We start from the raw sequence: 24378 nt of genomic DNA on the forward strand, positions 1-24378 counted from the left end.
GATGAGCGAGCGCACAGAAAATACGGGTCACGGCGCGGTACTCTCGCACGAGACGTTGATATATGCGCAAATTTCAGCAAATCAACTGATGCGATCCCCGCTGACTTGGAAACACTCGCGGCTGGCGAATGAGTTCAATGTGTGAGCTAGCACACGCTGCTAGAACCCAATTCAGACTACTCTCCCTCCGCTCTTTTAGAAATGAATATGCATGGTTCATTATTGCCCGGTTTCACAGACTAGCCCCGTAAAAAAAATGCATGTTTAAGCAACTCATTATTTTGTCTCAGGATGCACACCAGTAATTTTTTTTCCCTAAGGTAGCCTTTGTATGGGTTTATTAAGTGTCCTTATTATTAAATAAAATTCATATTTAGAACTATATTAATACTGCTGTTAGCACTGCCTTTGAGGGGATTATGCATTATTATGTATAACTTTATTGATCATGAAATCAAAATGGATATTTTCTTATTTTTATGGAATATTGCAGTATTTGTTATAAATGATTTATCATTATCATTTTTTTTTTTTGATTTATGTGCCCTCATAATTTTTTGTAATTTTTCTTTTCTCTGATGACATGTTTACTGGTGCGAGGGCGGGACAACCTGTCATGAGATCACCGCATTAGCAAACGCAACCATCAATTCAATTCCCGATGGACAAAACCAAGTCCCGCCCTTCTAGTTCAGAAGCTGTTTCACTCCAATATATGTCACAGTAGGGAAGAACTATCGCAGCTTCAATTATGATGATTTTAATTTGGATTTTGGGCTTTGATACTGGTAAAAAGTGAGCATTGGGTTCCGTGCATTAGCAAATCACAATCAGGTTGCATTGATCAACTAGTGTATTTGGAAAGAAACATTACAAAAATCCAACTGTAATCCACAAACACTGCATTAACAGATTATCGTAATAGCCTCATTGAGTCTCGTCATTTTCAGTGGAATCTTCTGCATGAAATATTGGCAGCAGATCTCCCCAGTCACTGCTACGAGCACATCTGTACATGTCCCTGTTAAAATGGACAACAAAAATCATTGTTAAAACAACCTGTATGATCTCCACCTGCATAACATAATAGAGGTAGTATTATAGGAGGAGGTCATGCAAGAAGAGATCTATTAAATGAAAGCATAACATACTTTCCATGATGACGGGCTGTAACAGCGAGTTGTTTGAGTTCTCCATTGGCGCAGCACAGCTGACACTGAACATGTCTGGGTCGGCGACGGACTTGTGCGATCAGTCTGGCCATGTCCCAGTGCTCAGTCTCCTGAGCCTTCTCTCCATCGGACCTGGATATAATCAGGAAACTGAACTTCTCCTGCTGCCTCTCTTGGCTCTGTAATGATTGATTCATATAGAGAGATGGGGGAGAGAAATATATAATATATTGGATTATACAACCATTCATAACTACTTTATAAATAGCCAAAATGTTGACATCCTATGAAAACTACTGAACAAAAATTCAGTTATTCAAGACGAATGTCACAATTCGAAAGTTAACTGTTCGAACACAGTTTTGAACTTACCCGAGAAAAGGGCAGAGAATAGTAGAACTGAGTGAAGTTACAAGGTACTACAGGTCGCTTGATCATCTTGGGACAAGGCAGCTCATGAGTGCACTGTTCAAAATGAAACCCAGCAGTAGATTTTGTCAGCCACATATCAGTATATCATATTAATGGAACAAATAAGGATGGTTTCAATGATATTTCAACCTACAGGAGCAAATATAGATGGTCTCCTCAAGTCATGCTGTACCTCCTCTTCTCTCTATAGTTATACAGCAAAAGTTTGAGAGAAATTACATCAGACACTTTCTGAAGATTTCTGAAAGATGCAGTTCTATCACCACCACTTCAAACAGAAAGACATATTTTAGCAATTTGACAAACAGCAAAAAACTTAGATCATACGTTAAGTAAAGCGTCTCTGGCCTCCATTAAGATTTGATGGCCATCCTTGGTTCCATTCTCCACCAATACCTGTACAAAGTATCAAGAACTGCATTAGGAAAACCTAATTCTGGTTAGATAGCAGTGTTATTTTAGCAATATTTATTTAAAGTATTTATTCATATTTTGAATTAGCTCTTATTTTTATATTTTCATTTTTTATTTTAATTCTAGTAATTTTGTTAAGTGTTTTTGTCATTTTTTTTTAATTTAGCTTTGATTTATTTTAATTTCAGTTTTAGTTTCAGTAATTTCAGTACTTCAACTTAAAACTACACTTCCAAATTTTATTATTTGATTTGATTTCAACTTTATTTCGATTAACACAAATATTTTTAGTAGTTTTAGTAACAACACTGCAAGACGGTAAAAAAATAAATACATCAATGTCACAGTTCCATAATTTATTAAATTAGTTTAATCAATATGAATAACTCAAGCATCATCACTCACAAGGTAGGAGTTGGTTTTTCTCCAAAGTGTGAAAATAACATTCAGTCGCTCGTTCAGATTGGCCAGTTCTGACAAAGAGAAAGCGGCTACCACAAGATCAAACTGCACCTGTGGAAAGGAAATACATTCGTTTTATTCAGTTGTGTAAAAGCAATGTATCATTTGGGCAAATAAATTCCATTAAGGATGTCAGCTGAAGATACCTTAGGAGAAACAGGGAGGAACTGGCGGAAATATACTTGCTGGATTACTGGGTTATCCATCTCACTGCCCCCTGTTTGGTACAAACGAACACTTTTTTTCTGTAGATCTGTTTATATAACACTGTGCTTAAAAGTTTGACTGAATGACCTTACCTCTAAGAAGTTGTTCTGCCAAGGTGTTCATGTCTCCAGAGCTGTCTACACAAACATACTCCTTCAGAGAGTCTCCCCAGAGTGAGTGTGATGCCCTGAGTGAAAGAATAAAAGGTTACACTTTATTTTACAGTATATGTACTTAGTTTCTGGTAACATAATGTAACTACATGGGTTAAGGTTAGGTTTAGGGGTAGGTTCAGGGTTAGTACCTAGTTATAAACCAGTTATTGTAATTGCTATAATAAGTACATAGTATTTACAGTAAATGTACATAGTATCTACCGAATAAAATATAATATCAATTCACTAATTGATACACAATAAAAAAATGCATCTTTCAAAGCAAGTTAATAAATACCACAATAAATCAATCCTACTTATATGCCCTCAAAGTTCTTTTCACTTTATAATATTAAAATATTAATATCTAAATCATACTCACCATGTACCTGTTCCGAGTCCTGATCCAAAGTCCATTAGAGAATATGGTACGAATAAAGGCTCTCTCTTCTTAATCTAAGATGTATATCAGAAAGACTGTTTACGACAGAAAAAATGCAATGAAAATACTGTTAAAATGTGCATTAAATACCTCATTTAATGCTCTGAGGACAGCAGCATAACCACCTGCTAGTCTAGCAGCCATATACACCAACCCAAGATCTTCATTGTACCTTGAAATAAATCCAGAGTTATCCAATAAAACACACAAAACCTCACAGTCCCATTCTATGACAAATGTTTAATACAGATTATGTATTTGTACCTTAGGGGAGTCCTGTGGTATGTTGTTCTTCTCAGTTCAGATAATACTCTGTTTTTTATTCGAGCCGCTAGTTTGTGGTCATCATTGCCATCTGAAGGAAATATTTAATAATAACAGTTTTATTTACAGTCTTCAGTGTACAGTCTATCACATCTATAACTCACCTTTATGGATATCCCCCTCTTGCTCCAAAAATGTCTTCTCAAGAAGGGTGGCTTTTTCCCTGAGTTGTGAGGTTTCTATCGCTCGCTTCCTGCTCCAAAGGAAGTTGGACAGCTTATGTGCCCTTTCAGTCAGACTTTTTACATCTGCCCCTAAATATCAAATAAAGGCATATACGAATAATTACACACACAACTCTAGTGACATGTGATTGATATGTGCATTTCAGAACACAGACTGATTTGAATGCTCAAGATGCTAAAAAATATAGACTGGTAGATCAATGTTTACTTACTTTGTAAGACGGATTGTGCCGCTACCTGCAGTTGCTCCGGTAGGCGCACTGTTTTGAGGTTTGTCACACCGGGGTGCTTTCGATGAGGAGCACCTTTCAAGAAGTCGGCCTGTTCCAGAGGTGCTGCAGAACACTGACACTTAAAAAAAAAAAAGGAATAAAGAATGTAAATGCTATGGACATACAAGTACATAGCAGCTGGTTGGAGGGGAAGGCAGTATTTTGGTATCATTGAGATACTATTAGTTTTTTTTTCTTTCTAAAGAATGCCTAAATGTCCATATAGTTTCAGTTTTAGTCATTTTTAGTACATTGAGTTAAACTAAATGAAAATGATGAAAATGAAACTTGCTGTAATAAAATACTTTTATGTTTTTACAAAACAACAAAAAAGGAGAGTGCTACAAGGGTGTATTTACATAGCCACTGGTGCTCACTGGATAAACTGGAGGTAAACATCAAATTATAAAGATGAAATACTCCAAGGACAACTCACAAGTTTAACCAATCACTGCGCAGCAATTAACATATTCTCAATCTTTTATTCTTTGACTGAGATTTACTTATTCAAACTAAACTTTTCGTCAACAAAAAATACATTTTTTCAAGAAACTATTTTAGTCGGACAAGAAAAAAAGATTTTAAAATTATGACACCCCTTACCATTATTTAAACGAATAGCTATAATCGGATGATATATATAGGAGCACACATTGCCTGTATAGTCGCAGCGGCAGGAAGCTCACTGTAGAGGTTACATACTGAGTGCTCGTCACTCGTCCAATCACCTCGGGGAAGGTCTGAGACTAGAGCCAAACGCTGTCCTCGCAGGACATCATCTGAATGGATGAGCGAGCGCACAGAAAATACGGGTCACCCGCGGTGTTCTCGCACGAGACGTTGATATATGCGCAAATTACAGCAAATCAACTGATGCGATCCCCGCTGACGTGGAAACACTCGCGGCTGGCGAATGAGTTCAATGTGTGAGCTAGCACACGCTGCTAGAACCCAATTCAGACTACTCTCCCTCCGCTCTTTTGCTGATTCACATATTTTATTCTTAATAATACTGTATATATTCATCATTAAGATATATGACGGATTAACTCACCCGTTGCGCTTCCCTCAAACATAAAGCAAAATGGCATCTTGAACATTTAACATACATTCGGCTGCCCAGTAAAAACATGTTTTATTAACAATTACTACACTTAACAACAAATTAGATACTGCATTAATTTAACGCCGTTTACAGTCACTGTATGTTAACATCGGTCAGTGTGTACGGTCGCGTGCTCATGTGGTCGTCTGCAACACGACTTCAAAATAAATCCGTGTAGAAAGAAACTGTGAACAATTCGTTCCTAGACAACAGGTCCGAGGTATTATACTTTTGGCGCCAATCAAAAGCTCTCAGGTTGGTGTTGAAAACTATTTCAGTCTTGTGATTATTAAAATTTTAGTAAGAGAATATTGTGACTTTAATGTATGTTTTGTTCAAACGTTTGTCCTAAATTGTTTTGGAGCCATATCCATGGCTGTGTCGTGTCGTGTCCCATGTAACGTTAACGTAGATGACGAGGAAGTGAATACAGACTCATATATTACACCACCTCCTATCTGAATGAATGAGTTTACCTCATACTGATACTTGGAACATTGCTGACATTTACGAGAAACGTTTCCTTTCATTTTAGCAGTTTTCTAAAAGCATGCGACGAACAAGGAGTAGCCGGGGCAAGTCTGTGGCCGATTCAGGCAGTGAAGCGACAGAGACGAAGACAGGTATGATTTCACTTTCTGTGCACATGCCAAAACAGCTCAAAGTTTCACAATCAGCAGTTAAAGTCAGTGAGTCACGCACTGAAGTAACAAACATTGCCCATTCACACTAAATGCTTTCCTAAATAAATGTATTTAAGTACGTAGCATAGCCACACCAATTTGTTTGAATTTAATCTCTAAATGACTTTATCTGTGTAGGTGTGACGCTGGTTTAGGTTTATATTTTCATATTTCACATAAGAGTGATTGATTATCTGAATACAAGTTTTTATTCTTTCCAGTTTGGCAGTGGAAGGGGGACGATGAGTGGGAACCGTATCCTCCAGCTGTCTGTGTCCAGCTGGATACAGCAAAGCAGGCTGGAGAAAAGTCGGTGTCACTGGCACTTGGACCTGGTTATGAAGTGGATCTTGTGAAAATGACTCAAACTAACACTGTCTCTAAGTACAAACGAAAAATACGCCTTCAGAAAGTGAAGTCAGGTACACCTGTGTGTATTAGCATCTGATTATGCATCAGTATCTGGCACAGAAAACTAATAGCAGTATTTGCTGTATTGCAGAAGATCTGAAAGAAGGGGATGCTTTGAATGGTAATGATGGAGCTGCAGCTGTTCTTCCGATTAAAGAAGAGAAAGAGGAGGAAGAGGAGCAACCCATTTCCAAGAGACGCAAAGAAGGGAGGAGTCAAAGGGTGAACAAAGCCAAGCCCGTTGTAAAAAAGGAATGTGAAGGTGATGCTTCCCTAATAAATGAACTTTCCTCGACTTTAATTTTTGTCTGATGTTACCCCAGTCCCTCTCATTTTTTTTTTTTTAAACCACTATCCTTCAATCTCCTTTCAAATTAAGACACCTTCCACAGCTCTTTCAAGTAAAATAAAATATGTCCTGTCCTAAAAATATTTTTTTTACACAAATACATCACATTATGTTACATAATTTACTTTTCAGATTGATTTTAACTGTTTTTTTTTTTTTTCTCCTGTTTTTAAGAGGTTGTGAAGACGGTGGTTATGAAGGGAAAAGCCCCGGTTGATCCGGAATGCAAGGCTAAAATTGGAACGGTAATTTCCTTATATTGTAAGAGACCTTATGTAGCCCCTTTTCAGCGCTGCGCTCGTTGTGTTCTGGCTTCCGGTTTGTATTTTCATAGCATGAAGGTAAGATCTTATGGAATGAATGAACCAATCGTTTTAAAATCTTCCCGGGCTACTGACATTTGTTATGACATCTGCTTTAAACATTACAATGAATGCTCATGATAACTTTAGTTAACTCTACAATAACTAAATTCACTTCACCAGCTAATTACTCTTAGACAGCGATGCCAAAGAAATATACAGAGCTACCACAAAGATGGAAGTTCAATCAAATAATTGTAAATATGGCTGCGCACTTGTTTCTCTGGCGCATAAGATCTATAGGGTCACGCAAAATGAAATTGCTGTATAGTGTTTGACTAACTGTTGCGTAATCGCCTTTAAAATCTTCCCTTTTCCTGCATGCATTCTTCTGATTAGATTTCTTTTCTTTGGTTATTCACAGGCCCACGTCTACAACGAGGGCGCCGATGTATATGACGTTATGCTGAATCAGGTGAATATTGAAGACGTTACATTACTGTTCAAAAGTTTGGATTTTTTGTGTTTTTGAAAGAAGTCTCTTATACTAACCAAGGCTACATTTATTTCATCAAAAATACAGTAAAAACTGTAATATTATGAAATATTATTACAATTTAAAAGAACTGCTTTCTATTTTGATATATTTTAAAATGTAATTTATCCCTGTGATGCAAAGCTGAATTTTCAGCATCATTACTTCAGTCTTCAGTGTCACATGCTCCTCCAGAAATCATTCTAATGTGCTGTTTTGGAAAAAAAGTTGTTCTGCTTAATATTTTTGTGGGAACCATGATATATATATATATATATATATTTTTACATTGTATGATATATTTTTACTCTTGCGTTACAGACTAATCTTCAGTTCAACAATAACAAATATTACCTGATACAGCTTCTTCAGGATGACAGTGCAAAAGCCTACAGTGTTTGGATGCGGTGGGGACGAGGTATGTGCAGAAACACCTCAGATGGTCTTTACCAGGCTGACCTTTGTTATCATGATGTTTTATTATTTTTATCCATGTTCTTGTTGTTTTTCTCTTCAGTTGGTAAAGTAGGACAGAACAGCTTAGTTAACTGTCGGGGGAATCTAGCTCAGGCCAAAGACACTTTCAAAAAGAAGTAAGTTTATCTTTTACTTTATATCATCAATGTTATTTCCTCATATACGATATGAGTGGATGAATCGGCATATTATCTGCTTATATTCAGATTCTTTGACAAGACCAAAAATGAGTGGGAGCATCGAGCACATTTTGAGAAAGTTGCAGGAAAATATGACATGCTGTTTGTAGACTATAGCACTGAAGACCAGGTAAAAAGACAATTTTGTGCCCAATCCATTGTTCTACATTGCATTTATGTTTTATTCTTTTTTTATAGTCATATTGAGACCTAATTTTTCCTTTCACCAGGAGAAGGACAAGGCTGTGGTATCCTCCCCATTTCAAAAGCCCTGCCAACTGAACAGCAAGGTCCAGTCTCTACTAGAGCTTATATGTGACCTCAAAGCCATGGAGGAGTATGTGCTTGAGATGAAGTTTGATATCAAAAAAGCCCCGCTTGGTGGGTGTGTGTGTGCATTTGTGTACCAAACTGATGAAAATAATTTAGCACATTCTTCATGATGAAGATTGCAAATGAAACAAATTAATTAATTGATTTTAATTTCCCTAAAGGAAAACTAACTACAGAGCAAATAACAGCTGGCTACGCCTCCTTGAAGATTATTGAAGAATGTTTAAAGAGGAAGAAGAGTAGTAAAGAACTCTTGGATGCATGCAACCAGTTTTACACTCGTATCCCCCATGACTTTGGGTAAGTTGCATTATGTTCAAAAGTTTGGGGTCAGTACGATTAAAAATGTTGTTAATACTTTTATACAGCAAGGATGCATTAATTTGATCAAAAGTGACAGCAAGTACTTTATAATGTTACAAGAGTTTTCTATTTCAAATACAAAAGAGAAAAAAAATGCTGTTCTTTTGAACTTTCTATTCTGAGAATCCTGAATTTTTTTTAATCAAGATTCCCACAAACATTAATTCAGCTTTGGAAATTCAGCTTTGCCATCGTAGGAATACATTTAAAATATAGAAAAGTTATTTTAAATTGTAATAATATTCCACAGTTTTACTGTTTGCTGTATTTTTAGTCAAATAAATGCAACCTTGGTGAGCATACGAGACTAATAAAAAAATAATTACATGGCTTAATGACTCAGATTTTACATTTACCTGTGTGTGTGTGTGTGTGTGTGTGTGTGTGTGTGTGTGTTCCTGACTGCTCGATCCTCATTTAGGTTGAAGACACCACCCATAATACGCACAGAGGATGAGTTAAAGGAGAAAATCACTTTGCTTGAGGTGTGACATTGTAATCGCTGCTCACCTTATAGGGAAAGCATTGTTGATGCTGAATGGGTAGAAGTGATTTGACAATTTATATTTCACTGCATTCTCCTATAATTCTATGTTTATAGTCAAATTTTACAGACAATAAGGAATAATTCACTCACAACAAAAAAATTCTGTCATTGTTTTCTGTCTTTTAGGCTCTAAGTGACATTCAGATAGCAGTGAAAATGGTTCAGTCTAGTGTTCAGACTGATGAGCATCCTTTGGACAGACATTATCGCTCTCTACAGTGTCGTCTGGAGCCACTGGATTCTCACTGCAATGAATACAAGGTACAGTACATGGGACTTACCACTTTTATGGTTGAAATAGTCTTAATAGTAATATATTGCATGGTGGATGTTAAAAACTTGACTAGTTGATTTTAAAATATGTATTTTTGCACATCCCAAAACACAAACTGTCTTTGTGTAGGTTATAGAGAAGTATCTTCTGTCCACTCATGCACCCACCCATACTGACTACACAATGACTATTCTGGACGTTTTTGCTGTGGAGAGAGAGGGCGAGAAGGACAACTTCAACTCTGAGCTGGAAAACAAGTACCAAACCACCTTCCTCAATTACACTTTATCACTTATGTAATGCTCTATGTAAACAGGCGGTCCCTTAGATTCTGGTCTAGTGTGTGCCTCATCCCATTTGAATAGATTAAGGCAATTTTACCATGTGTTTCAGATAGTAGAAGTTGTTTTTGTGTGTGGATACAGGATGCTCCTGTGGCATGGCTCTCGTCTGACGAACTGGGTGGGGATCCTGAGTCAGGGGCTGCGAGTGGCCCCTCCAGAGGCTCCTGTGACCGGATACATGGTGAGATGAACTGAATCACACAAATATTATCAATAGAAGAATTCTAAATCAGTTTTTGTCTACGAGACATCTGTAACCAATCTATTTTTCTTTTCTTTTTTTTTTTTTTTACTTTTCCTCCTCCTCTAGTTTGGTAAGGGGATCTATTTTGCTGACATGTCATCTAAAAGTGCCAATTACTGCTTTGCCAATCAGAAGAACAACCAGGGACTCTTGTTGCTGAGCGAGGTTGGTTTTTTTGTATCTAAACATCAAAAAATCTGCTCCCATTTGCTTAAAGGTGAAGTAAGTGATTTCTAAGAAACACTGCAGATATTTGAAATCAACCCAAACAAACCCCTCCCTTCATTGCTCCGACCCCAAAACGCACAAACACGCAATGCAAGAGTGGATGGCTCTTTATCATAGATGAAGCAAAGCAAAATACTGCAAAGATGGCGAACGACAAGGAAGAACAAAAAATGTGCATACAGTACACAAGAGTTTATACATATATATTTGTTGTTAGTCGCCAGCAGCACACCAGCTCCAGACTATGGCTGTGCGTTTAATAGAAATCGCAATGTGAGCATGTGTAATTTCTAAACCGCAGAAAGCATGATTTTTAGTGTGCAATTAGAATGTAGTGCGCCTAAATCTAGTGCAAGAACAGAACAAAGACGAAATGGCCAAAATTCATATCACAATATATTTCTTAATTTCAGTCGATACGATATAATTCCGATATCGATATGATGAACAATATAAAAGCCTCAGAAAAACAGCCAAGAACGCCCACAACGGATGTCTGATACTGTAATTTGCCAAGTCTATGAAACCTCCTCCTATAAAATGATATATTTTAGAAATAAAAACGGTACAAATAAATGAATGTTCACCTTTTATTTGTATTTAGCCTTCATCCAAACAAGAAATGTAAAATCATTGTCAAATAAACATAAGACTCTCAACGTATTAATATTAATATCTATAACTTTAAACTGTAACATTGGCTAATTATATTATTATTATAGATTGAAACAAAAGTGCTTCGGCCAGGATACAGAATATGTAAAGTGCTGAGTTGCTGCAGATAACAGAAAAAAGAGTGATCAACAACATAACAACTTTTGTTTCAATCAGTCATTCATTCCGATTGATGAATCTGAATGTAGTGTTTACATGAACACTAAACAAGTGATCAGGTTGCACGTTTACAACCTCAAAGGTTAAAAAAAAATTGGTTAAAAAATGACAAACTTATATTTATCACACAGTAAAAATGCCCTCTCTGCACTCTGCCCTCTCTGTCGTCTGTGGATGAGAATCCGAAAGAACAAGGATTGGTCGGGGGGGAATGAGAAGGAGGGCCTCGGTTTTGTTTGACAATACTTTGAACATTAACAAGAAGTGACGTCACCCAACATCGCTTAGAGCACCTTTAAAGGGACAATGTGTAGTTTTTTAGGTATTTTATTATCTAAAATCAATATTTTTATTCATAAATATGTCCTCAATGGTGTACAAATACCTCTGCTAATTATCTGACTTATCCTTGTAAACGAAGAATTTATTATTTTTATATACATGGGACGGGTAGGTCCCATAGACAGTATAAGAAGTGGACAGAGCCATCTCATTGGAACTCAGTTGAGACAAGTGAAGCCCGTTTTCAGCGATTTCTTAGGACTTCTGTTCCTGACGCGCAGACTCAAACAGAGCTTGACGACGTAGATGTGACGTGAGCAACCCGTCTGTCTTCTAGTGGCTGTGGCATGAGAAATCTGAATCATTCCCTTCCGAATCTTGCAGAGACGGAGAGTGTGAGTAGGAGCTGTCCATGAGCTAGGAGCAGGAGAAACTTTTGCTAGGTATTCTGATTAATTATTTTGTAATTTTGCCTCCACGTCCCCCCGATTGCCCGCGAGCTTCTCCTCCCGTCCATACGGTAATCTCTCTACTGTGCGACAGAGAGTCGCGTGGTTATGACACAATCGTTAGCCTACTTTTACAAAAACTGCTTCTACGGGGCCATAACGTAAGATACAAGGTAATGGAGCATTTTATACATTGTCGTGTTTCTTTAGAAATAAATAATGGACAAATGGAGTCTTCAAACGCCTCAGATGTAAAGTTATTCACTGTCGCCAAAATGACGCCAAAATGAATGGGAGTCAATGGGATGCTAACAGCAGGTGAAGTTCTGCTACAAGATGGTGGCACGCGGTCGGCTTCAACTTCCGGTCGACTTCCTTCCCGCTTGGTAGGTCCACGGAGGCTTCCATGTAGTTCCGCCATCTTGAAAAACTATAATAGCAGAGAGGGACAAAAAGTACTAAGCCAACGCGTTTCCACAACGCGTTTCGTTCAGAGCCAGCGTCACGTGACTGAAACCAGCAGAAGCGGAGGAGCAGAGCAGTGAGAGGCGCTTGTCACTGCCCCGGCAAGTTTAAAAGGCTGCACTGCACGGTTATTTATAATGGAGGACCATACATATGCTGAGTCACAGGATAAGGAGTCCTCGTCGTCAAAATAGACCGTAAAAGGAAACGTGACCGGAGATTACAAAAAACAAGGGTTAATGTCGGGATAGCTAATGCAGGAGAAAGCTTTCAAAAGAGACGCTGAAGTTGCCTGCTTTCTTCTCGATAGGTAAGTCAATGTTACGGTCTTAATTAAAAGCTTTTTTTCATTGTTTGGTTGTGTGCTTTATTATATAGACAGTAGAACATTTATAGTTAAAAGTTAAACAGGCTCTTTGATGAATAGCAGCTATTGAGTAAAGTAGAGAAGGCCCTAAAAACAAGGTTGTAAGTTTTGTTTGTTCAAAACTGTAACATTCGTTTGTTCGTTGTGTCAAGTTCAGTTTGTTTGAAATAACAAACCAGTTCACCCGAAGGAAAACTCGATGAAGTGCTATTATAAGACATCCTGTCATAGCTTTTTGGTACATAACGGCTACCGTAGATGCAACACGCATTTGAAAAAGCGAGGCGCTGGAGAGCACTATTTGTTTGAATGCAAAATACAATTTCACCGCTAGATGGGAGAAAATCCTACACAATGTATGACTATTTATATTATGTAAGTGATTAACTGAAAACAATAAACATTTAACATGGTTACCGGTCTTGTTTGACTTCTTAACACAACACAATACATAAATCAACATAGTGAAATTAATGACTCACTAAATGTTAAACTAAAGAAAAAGGACATGGTGAGGACAGGAGTCATTTTACAAAATAAGAGTCCCTAGTCACAGAGCCTCACTGCACACCCCTTTCAATCCGATCGAAATTTCATTCGGACCGAGCTCAATCGGATCGACACAAGGTGTTTGCATGAAGGCTTTTCATTCCGATTGAGCCGTCAATCCGATTACTAACAGATTATTTGGTTGCATGTAAACGTTGTAATGTATATTGAAATATCAGAAATGTGTTTATGAGCCAATGTGTTGTGGTGCTTGATGAATAGAAAAGAACAGCATTTATTTGGGATGTTTATTTGAGTAAGTAATACTAGTTTAAAAAAAGTGATTATTTACAATTATTTTAAAGATGTAAAAGCTAAAAATTATTCAAATCTATTTAAGTGTTGGATAATTCATTTCAGAGCTACATTATTTTGTTCACTTTTCCCCACCACAGGTTGCCCTTGGGGATAGTAAAGAACTTTTGGATGCGGATTACAGTGCTGACCAACTGCCTTCTGGGAAACATAGCATAAAAGGCCTGGGGCAGACTGCACCCGACCCAAATAACTATGTTGCATTGTGAGATGACATTTCAATTTTTCCATTTTATATTTTAAATGTTTGAGTCATAATTGCTGTACTGAATATTTTTTCTCGTTCTCTCTCAGGGATGGTGTGAGCGTACCCATGGGGCCCTCAGTGAAGACTGGGGTGGGGCAGAAAGGAGGTTACTCTCTCCTTTATAATGAGTACATTGTTTATAACCCTGCTCAGGTACAGATGAGGTACCTCCTCCGAGTTCAGTTTAACTTCTCTTCACTGTGGTGAGGCTGAGGGGATTCTTTACATTAAGCACACTGACAGTCTTTACAGTCTGAGGTGAAGGACATACCCTATAGTTATACAGTATGTAGCTCATATTTCATGAATTTGAATAGACTCTTAAAAAAAAAAAAAAAAAAAAAAAGGCATATTGTTCTGTTAATGTCTGTTTTATCTCCAGTTGCAACCTGAAGCTGATATGGGTAATTTCTATTAACATAAATGGAATATTGCAATTATTAATTGAAATAAATAATAATTAAATATATTTTCTACTGATATAGTGTTGTGATTTTACTTTTGATTAGTGTAAGAAGAGAAAGATTATCATAAATGTAGTATTTACATTGTAAGTCTTTAAATGTCAAGCTTTGTGCTTGTGTGTGCAGATTTGAAATGGCGTTGAGTGGGCCTCATTCATGGGTATTGAATCTGTGTAAACTGATATTTCTAATGTAAATATCGCGTAAGAATGGTTGTATGAGCAATTGACACAGGATTTTAATAGAAAGTCAGATGATTAGAACTTTACTTAGGGTAAAAACTAGAAATGATTACAATGAAGCAAATGTCAATAATTTGTTGCTTGGACACTTAAGCACCAGAATGCACTATTTATTGTGGAAAAAATGGCTCTTGGTCTAATGGACCCTTATCACATTTCCAGGGTTCTCAGAAGCAGAAGTTCCCATTTGCTACAATAGCAAAAGAAAAAATAGATGATAATGTTTTCACGACATTCCAAAAGAGAGAAAAATATAATGAGATTGATTACAGCAGCCAGAAAAGAGAATTTTGTGAAATTTGCCATCACTCCATTCGCCACTGTACACACTGATTACTGAACACTGTACACTCCCTTGCGGCAGTGTTCATTTTAACTGGCAAGTTAATATAAAACAATGTATATAGCGTGCTAAATTAAAAACATATATATATAAACGACTAGATTTTCGATAACTGCGGAAACGTGTCATCAGTCTGTAAAAGGGTCCGTTAATATTGCAGCTGGGGGTTATCACAGTGTTTATAGAGTTCACTGATTAATTATTAGATGAACAAGTGAACACGTCTAAATATTTGTCATGTATTAATGTTTAAAGCCTCACCTTTGTTTTACACAGGCTTTAGATAGTTTCATATCTGACTGAGCTGGACATTGAGATGAATGATAATGCTAACTTATAACTTTCTCCAGGTGTAGTAGACTTGTTTAGAAGCAGTTTTTTTATACAACTCCTCTTTCAAGCTCCAAAAAGGACAAAAACACCATAAAATCACCATGGAAGTATAGTCCATCTGATTTGTGCGCTAAATTTCAAGTCATATGATGGCTTTTTGTGAGGAACAGACTAAAATTGAAGTTATATTGCTGAAAATCTCCCTATCTTCTCTTCTCTTTGTTGTCTTGTTTGGAACTTGACACACATGGAACTGCAACTGTCATTGTATGGCAGATTGTGTGAAGATTCTTTAGAATCTTTCTTTTGTGTTCAGTGGAAGAAATAAAAGCGGAAAGATTTTGAATGACATGAGGAAAAGGTGGCTACACCCTCTACTACAATGAATATCATGTCTAACCTGCCCAAACAAGTTTCAAGTTTGGTTTATTTATATAGCACCATTAAACATCGGATAAAAGAAATACAAGCAAAAGCAGTAGAAAACTAATTTCACAAATAAAATCAGAGACAATTTTCAAACTAAATTGCAAAATAAAATCAAAATACTAACAGAAGTCAAAAACAAAAATAATCAGGGAACATTAAAAGCAATGGGAAAATTATGAGTTTTAAGCAAAGATTAAAAAATCTAATGTAGGAGCAAATTTATTGTGAACTGGTAACTTGTTCTAAAGTAGTTTAGGGCCCGCAACAGCAAAGGCACGTTGCACTTCTTAATGCAAAACCACTTCTTTGTTTCATGTTATCTTCTTCACACTATGGCAAGGTAGAGAGTCTAATTCTTTACATTCAACTCATGAATGGTTTTGAATGTAAAACAAAGATACAGTTCGTGTATGTCAAGGACTTAATACATACACAGATGAGCCAAAACATTATGACCATCCTAAAATGCTGTTGGTCCTCTACGTGCTGCCAAAACAGTGCATGGACTCTACAAGACCCCTGAAGGTGTCCCGTTGGTATCTGGCACCCAGACATTAGCAGTAGATCCTTCAAATCCTGCAGTTTGCGAGGTGGAGTTGCCGTGGATTGAACTAGTTGGTCCAGCACATCCCACAGATGCTCAACTGGATTGAGATCTGGGGATTTTGGAGGGCAGGGCAACACATTGAACTCTTCAAGATGTTCCTCAAACCATACCTGAACAATGTGTGCAGTGAGGCAGAGTGCATTATCCTGCACTTCCACCAGGGAACACCATTGTCATGAAGGGGTGTACCAGGGTCTGCAACATTGTTTAGGTAGGTGGTAGATGTCAAATTTACGTCCACATGAATGGCCGGACGCAGGGTTTCCCTGCAGAACATTGCCCAGAGCATCACACTCCCTCCACCGGCTTGTCCAGCTAACTGTTGCCAGTTTGGGGTTTGTCCCTCCTCGGACCACTGCTGACCGGGAGCAACCCATTCGCATTGCCATATCAGAGATACCTTGCCATAACAATTTGGCCCTTGTCAAAGTCGCTCAGATCCTTATTCCTGCCCATTTCTCCTGATTTCAACACATTATGAGAACTGATTGTTTGCTTACCATCTAATTTACCCAGACCTTAATATATGACCTTGTCAGGAGACCTTCTCTTCACCTGTGACTGGTCATAATGTTTTGAATCATCAGTGGCTGCATCAGAAATCGCATACTTCACTACTATATATAAAGTCGGCAAAAAACAATATTGTGACCAAAGAAGTATGTCTGAATTCAGAGTACTCATAAAAGAGTAGGTAAAAGTACCCGGATGACCTACTCCTTCCGTCGAGATTCTTAAGTGTGCATACGATGGACACTTTACTATCCCATGAGGCCACAGAAGAGGATCTGGGAATGGCAGTGATGCGACGCTGGTAGGTCACATGATAATGACAGCATGGTGAATGTAGTACATACTTTTTTTTTAGCAGTTGTGAAGTAATTACTTATTCAAAATACCTACTCAGAGTATGTGATTTCATACGCAGAGTGTATATGTAGCTTTTAAATTCATTAGACTGATTAGAAAATTTTTGCGAAATTGTTCATTTATTTTGACTGTCTGTTAATGTAAAAGGAATAGGCCTAGCATATTATTATTGATAATCAAATTAACATGTATTAGATTTATATGCAACATGTGTAGGCTAAAAAAATTGGGTATATTGTCCTTTAAACATGCATGTTAAACTTTTTTTTTTTTTTTTTTTTGACAAAACGCACTTTATTGATTTCATTAGAAGTATACATAAGTAAGCAGTCACATTATTACAGGGGCGTATAAATGTTAAGTATTTCATGATTCACATCATTAGGGTGTTTGTCACCATAGTAGAAGTCTTTAAGATTCAAGTTATTTAGCAGACTTAAAAAAAGTTATTGTGATCAACAAATGGAAACAAAACGATTATCTGCTAAAAAAGAAAGTGAAACATGAACAAATAGAAACAACCAGATACAAGCAGCAAGATCAATGAACAGTAAAGGGGGCAAAGCGGACATGTGACGTGAGAATATTTGAGGTCGAAAGGTTGAATATCATCCAGGCATTTGCAGGCTTAGAGTGCCACAAGCTGTGCATGCGTGGGTTTAATTTTTGGAGCCCCCGCCCAAAATTATAAGTATGTAGAGGAATATCATAATGATATCCAGGTAGATAATTAAGGCAGCGAAGACATACTCTTCAGGATTAAGGCTGTATTTTTGCCTCCCCATCACCAACTGACAATCCACTGCCAGGAACTACAGGAAAGGGAAAGAGAAACATCGAAACAGTAAGAAGGAAATTATGTCATTCTTAAGCACTTACATGTAGTTTTAGATTTGTTATTAGTATTACGGAATATTGATTATGCTTTACCACAGCGTAAAGAAGGGCTCCCAGACATCCGTAGAGAACTTGCAGAACACGGGAGTAGAAAAAGATGCAGAAGAATCCAAACATGAGGAAGTTGACGGCCAGTATAAGCAGAATGCCGTTACAAACGGTGAAGTCCAAACGAGTCTGAAAATCACAGCAAATCAGAATGACATCAGCAGCAAATGAAGAAAAGAACTGGCAGAGCAACTATATAAGCTCAGGTCAAGCTTTTCTGAATTAGACTCGTTTTTAACAGGATTTTCTATAAACTAATGCATTTTATAGAAGATTTGGTGTTTTAAGCTGCATTTTTAATCAAATGATCTTACGTCAGATTAGTGTAATTTACAGCAGGAGTTTTCAATCTTTTAAGTGCCACAGACCCCAAAAAATAATAATTCTAAAATTTAAAAGGCAACTATATTTTTATAAAGACAATTTACTCAGTGAAAAGATACTTTTTTGATTTAGTTTCTATTGTTACATTAGTACATATTCATTTACTCTTTTTTTTTATTTATTTTAATCCAAATTATTTATGTATTCATTTATGCATTTACATTTTTGACATGTTTTTCATTAAAGGGGTGGTTGAGTGTGATTTCACTTTTCTAACTTTAGTTAGTGTGTAATGTTGTTGTTTGAGCATAAACAACATCTGCAAAGTTACAACGCTCAAAGTTCAAAGCAAAGGAAGATATTTGCTTTTAAAGAAAAGGACTACAACAAACCTACACGACATTCCTCCCGGGTTAGTGACATCACTAACCCTAGAATTTACATAAACCCCGCCCCCGGGAACACGCAGTCCGTGTTGAGAAGAGGAAAAGTTGTAGTATAACAGTACATTTGTGAGTGAGCTCAAACTTTAGCATCCATCTTTTCACATGCAATAGAAAGTCACTCTGTGTGCATCTCACAACAGTTCCTATATGAGCGATTTATAGATTTATCATGACAGAATATCCTAATTGAAGATAGTTAACTCCACATCAGCAACATAAATTCATCAACTAACCATTCAGAGAAGTCCTGTTGCATTCTACATGTTGTCACTTCTTCTTGAGTCTCTCCATCCTTATCTGACTCCGTTTAACATTAAAGGCAGAACAGTTTCTGTCATTTCAGTGTGTCTGTGAGAGGTAACAGCAGCTGCTAACGGACACGAGCTCTTGAAACCCCGCCCTCTGCAGCAGCTCATTTGCATTTAAAGGGCAGGCACAAAACGGTGCGTTTTTGCAAACCCTCAAAAAGTGACAACTTTAACTTGCTATATAAAAATATCTGTGTGGTATTTTGCGCTAAAACTTCACACACACACACACACACTCTGGGGACATCATAGATATATTTTACATCTTGTGAAAAGGGCATTATACCACCCCTTTAAACTTTTCAACGGACCCCCTAGCACCCCCTTGAGGACCCCAGTTTGAAAACCCCTGATTTATAGAGAAACTGAACATACCTGTGCGGAAAAGACGATGATGGCGAATGAGATGACCAGAGTTGATCCTAAAGCGATCACCACAGCTTCTGTGTTGTGAAATGAGGCTACAGTTCCCACCATGTAGGACAGACTCAGAGTGACCACTGACTGCAGGCAATACAAGGATGCATATAAGGTGAAATTATTAAAGTATTGACTGCACTCTGATTTCTGTTCAAGAACCATGTGTATAATGACTATACTGAAGTGAGGCCAATGGGTCTCATTCACTAATCAAACTTATTCTTTAATTTATTTTCTTTATTAATTTATTGTTTATTACACATTGCACAACCAACTGAAACCACACGAAAAACTAAGTAGCCTACCAATAAAAAATTATGTCATGGCAAAAATGTAGCCTGTATAGGTCTTTGCATAAATTAGAGGTGCGATGTGTGTGAGTGTTCGTGTGATTTAAGTGATTTTGAGAATGGCGCACTTGACTTTTTTTGTTTGGATATATTGTTGCGCATGCGCTCAAGGGCAAGCGAGTGGGCGAGAAATCGCGCGAGTGAGCAGGAATAACTTTTAACGAAGTCCTTACATGGACAATTGGACATGATATACGAGTGTTTAAGCATACTACGTGCTCTCTCATTTACAATAATCGTGATTTATTAACCGGATCAATTAGAACGAAGGTGAGAGCAAATACAACTGTTGTGAATCTGGCGGAAATTCTTAAATAAATTAATATCCATGTAGCCTATGTTAATTTGGCAAGCAGGTATAATGAGCAAGATAATGTACACTCTGCCATTATAACAAAAATAACCCTCTTCACCGTTTATTTTGAGATAATGACTGGCATTACTACATTGCTCACAAACTTTTATATAGCCTAAATGTAGCCTACTGAACTTGATACAGAGGAAGTTGGCTACAGGCTGTACCAGTTTGTCATACTAGTGAAAATAACTAATGGTTGACTTGAGGGAAGGTGGTTTTGTCCTGGGCAAACCTATATTATAGAATGTTATTAAGTATACTTAATTTTGGGGAAGATCCAAGAGGAACCAAGAGGAGGAACCAACTTAGTTAATAGTTCACTGAAATGCTGCCTTTCAAAGAGAGTTCAAATCCACAGCCAGTTTTCAAACTAATCCTTCACACAGAATATGGAAAAGAATCAAGAGAAGCGTAGAGTGCAACAGTTGCCTGTTTTAGCTTCCTTGGTTCTGGAAGGGAATTTAAAATAAACATAATTTAATAGTTTTAAGCCAAACCAACCAGGAACAAGGTGAATCGCAACATTACAAACTTCGATTTGAAGCAAAAAAGTATCGGGCAAAAAAACAAAGGTAGACAGTACAATCCCATGAAGCACTGAGAATGGCATAATTTAATGAAAAATACTGTAGAAATATTAGACTATTGATTTGAAGATGTTGACTAGGCTATATAGAAACAATATATTTAAGATTTATTGCAAAATAAAACTGTCTCTACGTCATTCGCAGTGCTTCATGGATGAGTGATTGATGGAGATTTCTCTGCAGAATCATGGGTTATGTATTTTTTTTCACCAGGACTTCCTCTGTTGAACACGATTATTTGAAAAGTAAGTTGAAATAATATGGGCTGATGGCTTCAACAAAAGCATATACCATTGATTAACAACTTTGTTGCTCACAGTAGATCTGTCTACAAGTTACCGTTCAAAATCAATTTTTACATCCATTTTTACTTCCAGAACCTGACTGTTGCACTCATGCCATTCTTCATCTTCTAACTGTAGGTTACTTTTCTGGGTTGCAGTAATGTTCTACATGTAATGCAAAGCTTAAAGACATATTGGTAGCACTTTATTTTACAGTCCTGTTCCCCAATATGTACTTAGAGTAATTGCAATAACTGGGTAATAACTAGGTTCTAACCCTGAACCTAACCTTAACCCATGTAGTTACCTTATATTACCCAGTACTTTCTTAGGTAAGTACACTGTAAGTACACGTACTGTAAAATAAAGTGCAACCGACATATTCACACACAGACACTCACCAGTCCCAACAGGTTCCAGGGATGTGTGCGACTGAATGTGGAGCACACGGAAAGACATATGGCCACCACTGCAAAGATAATGTATGAACTGAGGTACACCCAGAGGTTACCCTGAACTGCAGTCTTGACTGTTTTTGAGAAGGTGAACACACAGACTACAGTGAACGTGACTAGTAACTGAATCGTTACCACACTGAACACCTGTGGGTGGAAAGAGAGATTGGAAATGACAATGAGGACCACTGTTCAGAACAATCATTACATTTATTGTAGCTGAATTGTAAGAGATTCTCACCTTTCTGATAAACGCTTTCCGAATGGTGTTATCATCAAATGATGACAAGACCAGCTGACTTTCCTCAGGTGGAAATACATCTGTATTAAAGAAGAAAAAACATTATTCTTGTGATACCTTCCATGTCATTAGATGGCCCTCGTCCTCTATATTATCTCAAACGTTGCTCAGATTGTTTGATTTTGTCTTTATAATAAAGTAAATGTTAAATGGATATTGCAAACAGTGGAGTACCTGCTGGTTTTGGGTCTTCTGTTTTGCTGACTCCTGCCTCTTCCGGTGGCAGATCAGGTGGGATAAAGCCAATTTGTGCAGGACCAGGTTGGGGGTACATGACAGGGCCCGGGGGATAAGGAGGGGGCATGTATGGAGGGGGAGGATACATTGGTGCTGTCGTTCCATGGCTAGGGTCACTCAGAATTTTTTGGCTCTCTACGTCTGTCATCCTAAACAAGATGTGGTCAGATGGGACTGTATTGTCAGATTGTCAAAACAGGAAATGAGTTAACATTGGGGTTGAAGGGAATTTTAAGTGTCTATGTGCAACCATAGAGGGATAAGAAAAAGCATCAGTGTACAGGAAATAGTGGTGTCTGCAGTGTTTGTTTGTTGTTATGTGGTTTGTTATAGTTCTATTTGATATGCCAACAGCAGATTTAGAAATACATTGAAAAATAACCTGAGTCAGTGTAGAAGTATACAGATAGAATAAGATGTGAAATTTGGCACTTTTATTTTTAGATAGGGGACACAAAGGAAATTGTAAATTTTTTATAACTTCCTTCACAACTAACTACAACAATTTTACACCAAATTTGTTAGCACACTAGAAAATGGAAGGGCAAGTGTTGAGAACCTGTGTGTCTGCCAAAAAGTATAAATAATAGTATACTTTTATTTAAAAAAGTAAATGTATCATTAATATATTTATATTGAGAAAGACTACAGATATTTTTTTAAGCTGTTGAAAAATAAATCACTGCACAAATACGGAAATAAATATTATATAATTTAAAAATTATAGCCTATATTAGCATTTCCATTAAAAAGCTAATATAATTATGCTTTATTATTATTTTAATTCTTTTTAATTAACTCTTTAAGTTAAGGAAAGTCAAGGTGAGAAAATGTTCAAAAATCACTTCATTCCGGGTTTTTTCCGAAAACTTTTTCATTAGGTGATTGCACAGAGAATGCGTTAGACTGCATTGTATCACTCTAGCATGCTGATTTCTCCTAAATCAGTAGTATTGCAGATCATTTGAATTGGAAATGCTGAGTAGATACAAATGGGCCAAATCCTCAATTTGTTGTCTAAAAGTTGAGAGACATTTGAGCCATTGAGTGCATATTCAGTGTTAAAAGCTGGTTTTTGTTCTCATTTGTATTTCAGTTATCACTTTATTTTAAAGAGTCTACTGATTATAATTAGATCAGGTTTACTTTACAGGTAAGACATTTATTTTTTCTCTTTAGAACAATCAATTTCTGAATGGACATTAACTAATTCAAATATTTAATATGATTATATTAGAAAAAACGGGGAAAAAGCTTACCTTCTCCTTGGTGTTGCCTTGTTTGAGGTCTAAGCACTCCGAGCTCTCAGAGGTTTAATGCTTCACCTTTTTCACACGGGCTGAAGTAGGTTCCACATCCTCTGCTTTCATCATTTACAAAAAACCCTGTGTGGAAAATCTGTTGTGAAGAAGTTGATTGCGCACGATCGGCCAAACGTTGCTAATGTATAAGTTCAAACCATTGCATTGGCTTCCTTTCTCAGCACATTCTGTACATTTTTATGAGTACACTGTTAAATGACAATAATTCTTATGTGCAATCTTTTAGCAGTTGTATTTTTTTTAACACAAAAGAATATTAAAATTAAAGTATACTTTGACCATGTTTGTTTGTCTGTCTGTCTGTGTGTGTGTGTGTGTGTGTGTGGGGTGGTCAGAACAGGGTTAACTAGTTTCACAAATTCAACCACAAAAATGCAAGTGCAACAAGAGCTGTTGAAACGTGGGTTATTCAAGATTTTGACACTTCATAACTCAAGCACAAGGGCTTCCTTTTTAACAGAATTCAAAATGTTTACTACAAAAACTACACTCTAAAAACTGCTGGGTTGTGTTAACCCAATTTTGGGTCAAATATGGACTAACACAACATTGGGTTAAAAAAATGCAATTTAAAAATGGACAAATTGCATTGGTTACATTAAAAATGTAAACCAACGGCTGGGTTTGTCCATTTTTAAATTGAATTTTTTAACCCAATGTTGGGTTAGTCCATATTTGACCCAAAATTGGGTTAACACAACCCAGCAGTTTTTAGAGTGTAAGATGAAATGAATGTGCAACTGCATTACAAAATCCATTTAGAGTCTACAATCTTTTTTTTTTTTTTTAAAGGAAGCATGGAAACA

The 24378-nt window shown here is 37.0% G+C and overlaps 3 protein-coding genes across 4 annotated transcripts; 1 reads left to right on the forward strand and 2 right to left on the reverse strand.

Moving 5' to 3' along the window:
• mettl17 (methyltransferase like 17) lies at positions 1–5782 on the reverse strand. 2 transcript variants are annotated; one of them, XM_082172726.1, is made up of 14 exons: positions 5647–5782; positions 4006–4144; positions 3713–3862; positions 3549–3639; positions 3375–3456; positions 3225–3298; positions 2780–2874; positions 2627–2697; positions 2424–2531; positions 1932–2000; positions 1738–1788; positions 1545–1637; positions 1152–1351; positions 1–1021 (listed from the first exon to the last, which is right to left on the reverse strand). In XM_082172726.1, exons 1-14 carry the CDS (start codon positions 5698–5700, stop codon positions 928–930), a joined length of 1371 nt encoding a protein of 456 aa, XP_082028852.1. In that variant the 5' UTR covers positions 5701–5782; the 3' UTR covers positions 1–927. The 2 variants fall into 2 exon arrangements, with proteins under 2 accessions (XP_082028852.1, XP_082028851.1); XM_082172725.1 differs by lacking the exon at positions 5647–5782 and adding an exon at positions 5120–5258.
• Positions 5382–14416, forward strand: parp2 (poly (ADP-ribose) polymerase 2). Its single transcript, XM_082172724.1, has 18 exons — positions 5382–5425; positions 5706–5793; positions 6075–6275; positions 6356–6526; positions 6788–6858; positions 7340–7390; positions 7772–7868; positions 7968–8043; positions 8134–8236; positions 8337–8487; positions 8601–8739; positions 9224–9287; positions 9476–9610; positions 9753–9880; positions 10049–10148; positions 10278–10376; positions 13781–13905; positions 13995–14416. Exons 2-18 carry the CDS (start codon positions 5721–5723, stop codon positions 14152–14154), a joined length of 1944 nt encoding a protein of 647 aa, XP_082028850.1. The 5' UTR covers positions 5382–5425; positions 5706–5720; the 3' UTR covers positions 14155–14416.
• Positions 14254–24064, reverse strand: LOC309500912 (protein lifeguard 1). The gene is made up of 7 exons (XM_082172727.1): positions 23510–24064; positions 22188–22399; positions 21954–22033; positions 21659–21859; positions 19634–19762; positions 18166–18309; positions 14254–18047 (listed from the first exon to the last, which is right to left on the reverse strand). Exons 2-7 carry the CDS (start codon positions 22396–22398, stop codon positions 17895–17897), a joined length of 918 nt encoding a protein of 305 aa, XP_082028853.1. The 5' UTR covers position 22399; positions 23510–24064; the 3' UTR covers positions 14254–17894.
• Positions 24065–24378: the final 314 nt, after the last annotated feature.

The sequence above is a fragment of the Leuciscus leuciscus genome (genome assembly GCF_965113295.1).
Source record: "Leuciscus leuciscus genome assembly, chromosome: 6".
In the NCBI taxonomy this organism is placed as follows: Eukaryota; Metazoa; Chordata; class Actinopteri; order Cypriniformes; family Leuciscidae; genus Leuciscus; species Leuciscus leuciscus.

Bases quoted from the DNA above. Each gene is read 5' to 3' on its own strand.
- mettl17 (XM_082172725.1), bottom strand. From the start codon at position 5,197: ATGTTTTTACTGGGCAGCCGAATGTATGTTAAATGTTCAAGATGCCAT. The intron at 2,875-3,224 runs GTGAGTATGATT...TCTTTCACTCAG, and splicing joins GGACTCGGAACAGGTACATG to GGCATCACACTCACTCTGGG. The intron at 2,532-2,626 runs GTATCTTCAGCT...TCCTTTCCACAG, and splicing joins TCCTCCCTGTTTCTCCTAAG to GTGCAGTTTGATCTTGTGGT.
- parp2 (XM_082172724.1), top strand. From the start codon at position 5,721: ATGCGACGAACAAGGAGTAGCCGGGGCAAGTCTGTGGCCGATTCAGGC. The intron at 5,794-6,074 runs GTATGATTTCAC...TATTCTTTCCAG, and splicing joins AGCGACAGAGACGAAGACAG to TTTGGCAGTGGAAGGGGGAC. The intron at 6,276-6,355 runs GTACACCTGTGT...GCTGTATTGCAG, and splicing joins CCTTCAGAAAGTGAAGTCAG to AAGATCTGAAAGAAGGGGAT.
- LOC309500912 (XM_082172727.1), bottom strand. From the start codon at position 22,398: ATGACAGACGTAGAGAGCCAAAAAATTCTGAGTGACCCTAGCCATGGA. The intron at 18,310-19,633 runs GTATGTTCAGTT...TGTGATTTTCAG, and splicing joins TCATCGTCTTTTCCGCACAG to ACTCGTTTGGACTTCACCGT. The intron at 18,048-18,165 runs GTAAAGCATAAT...CCTTTCCTGTAG, and splicing joins GAGCCCTTCTTTACGCTGTG to TTCCTGGCAGTGGATTGTCA.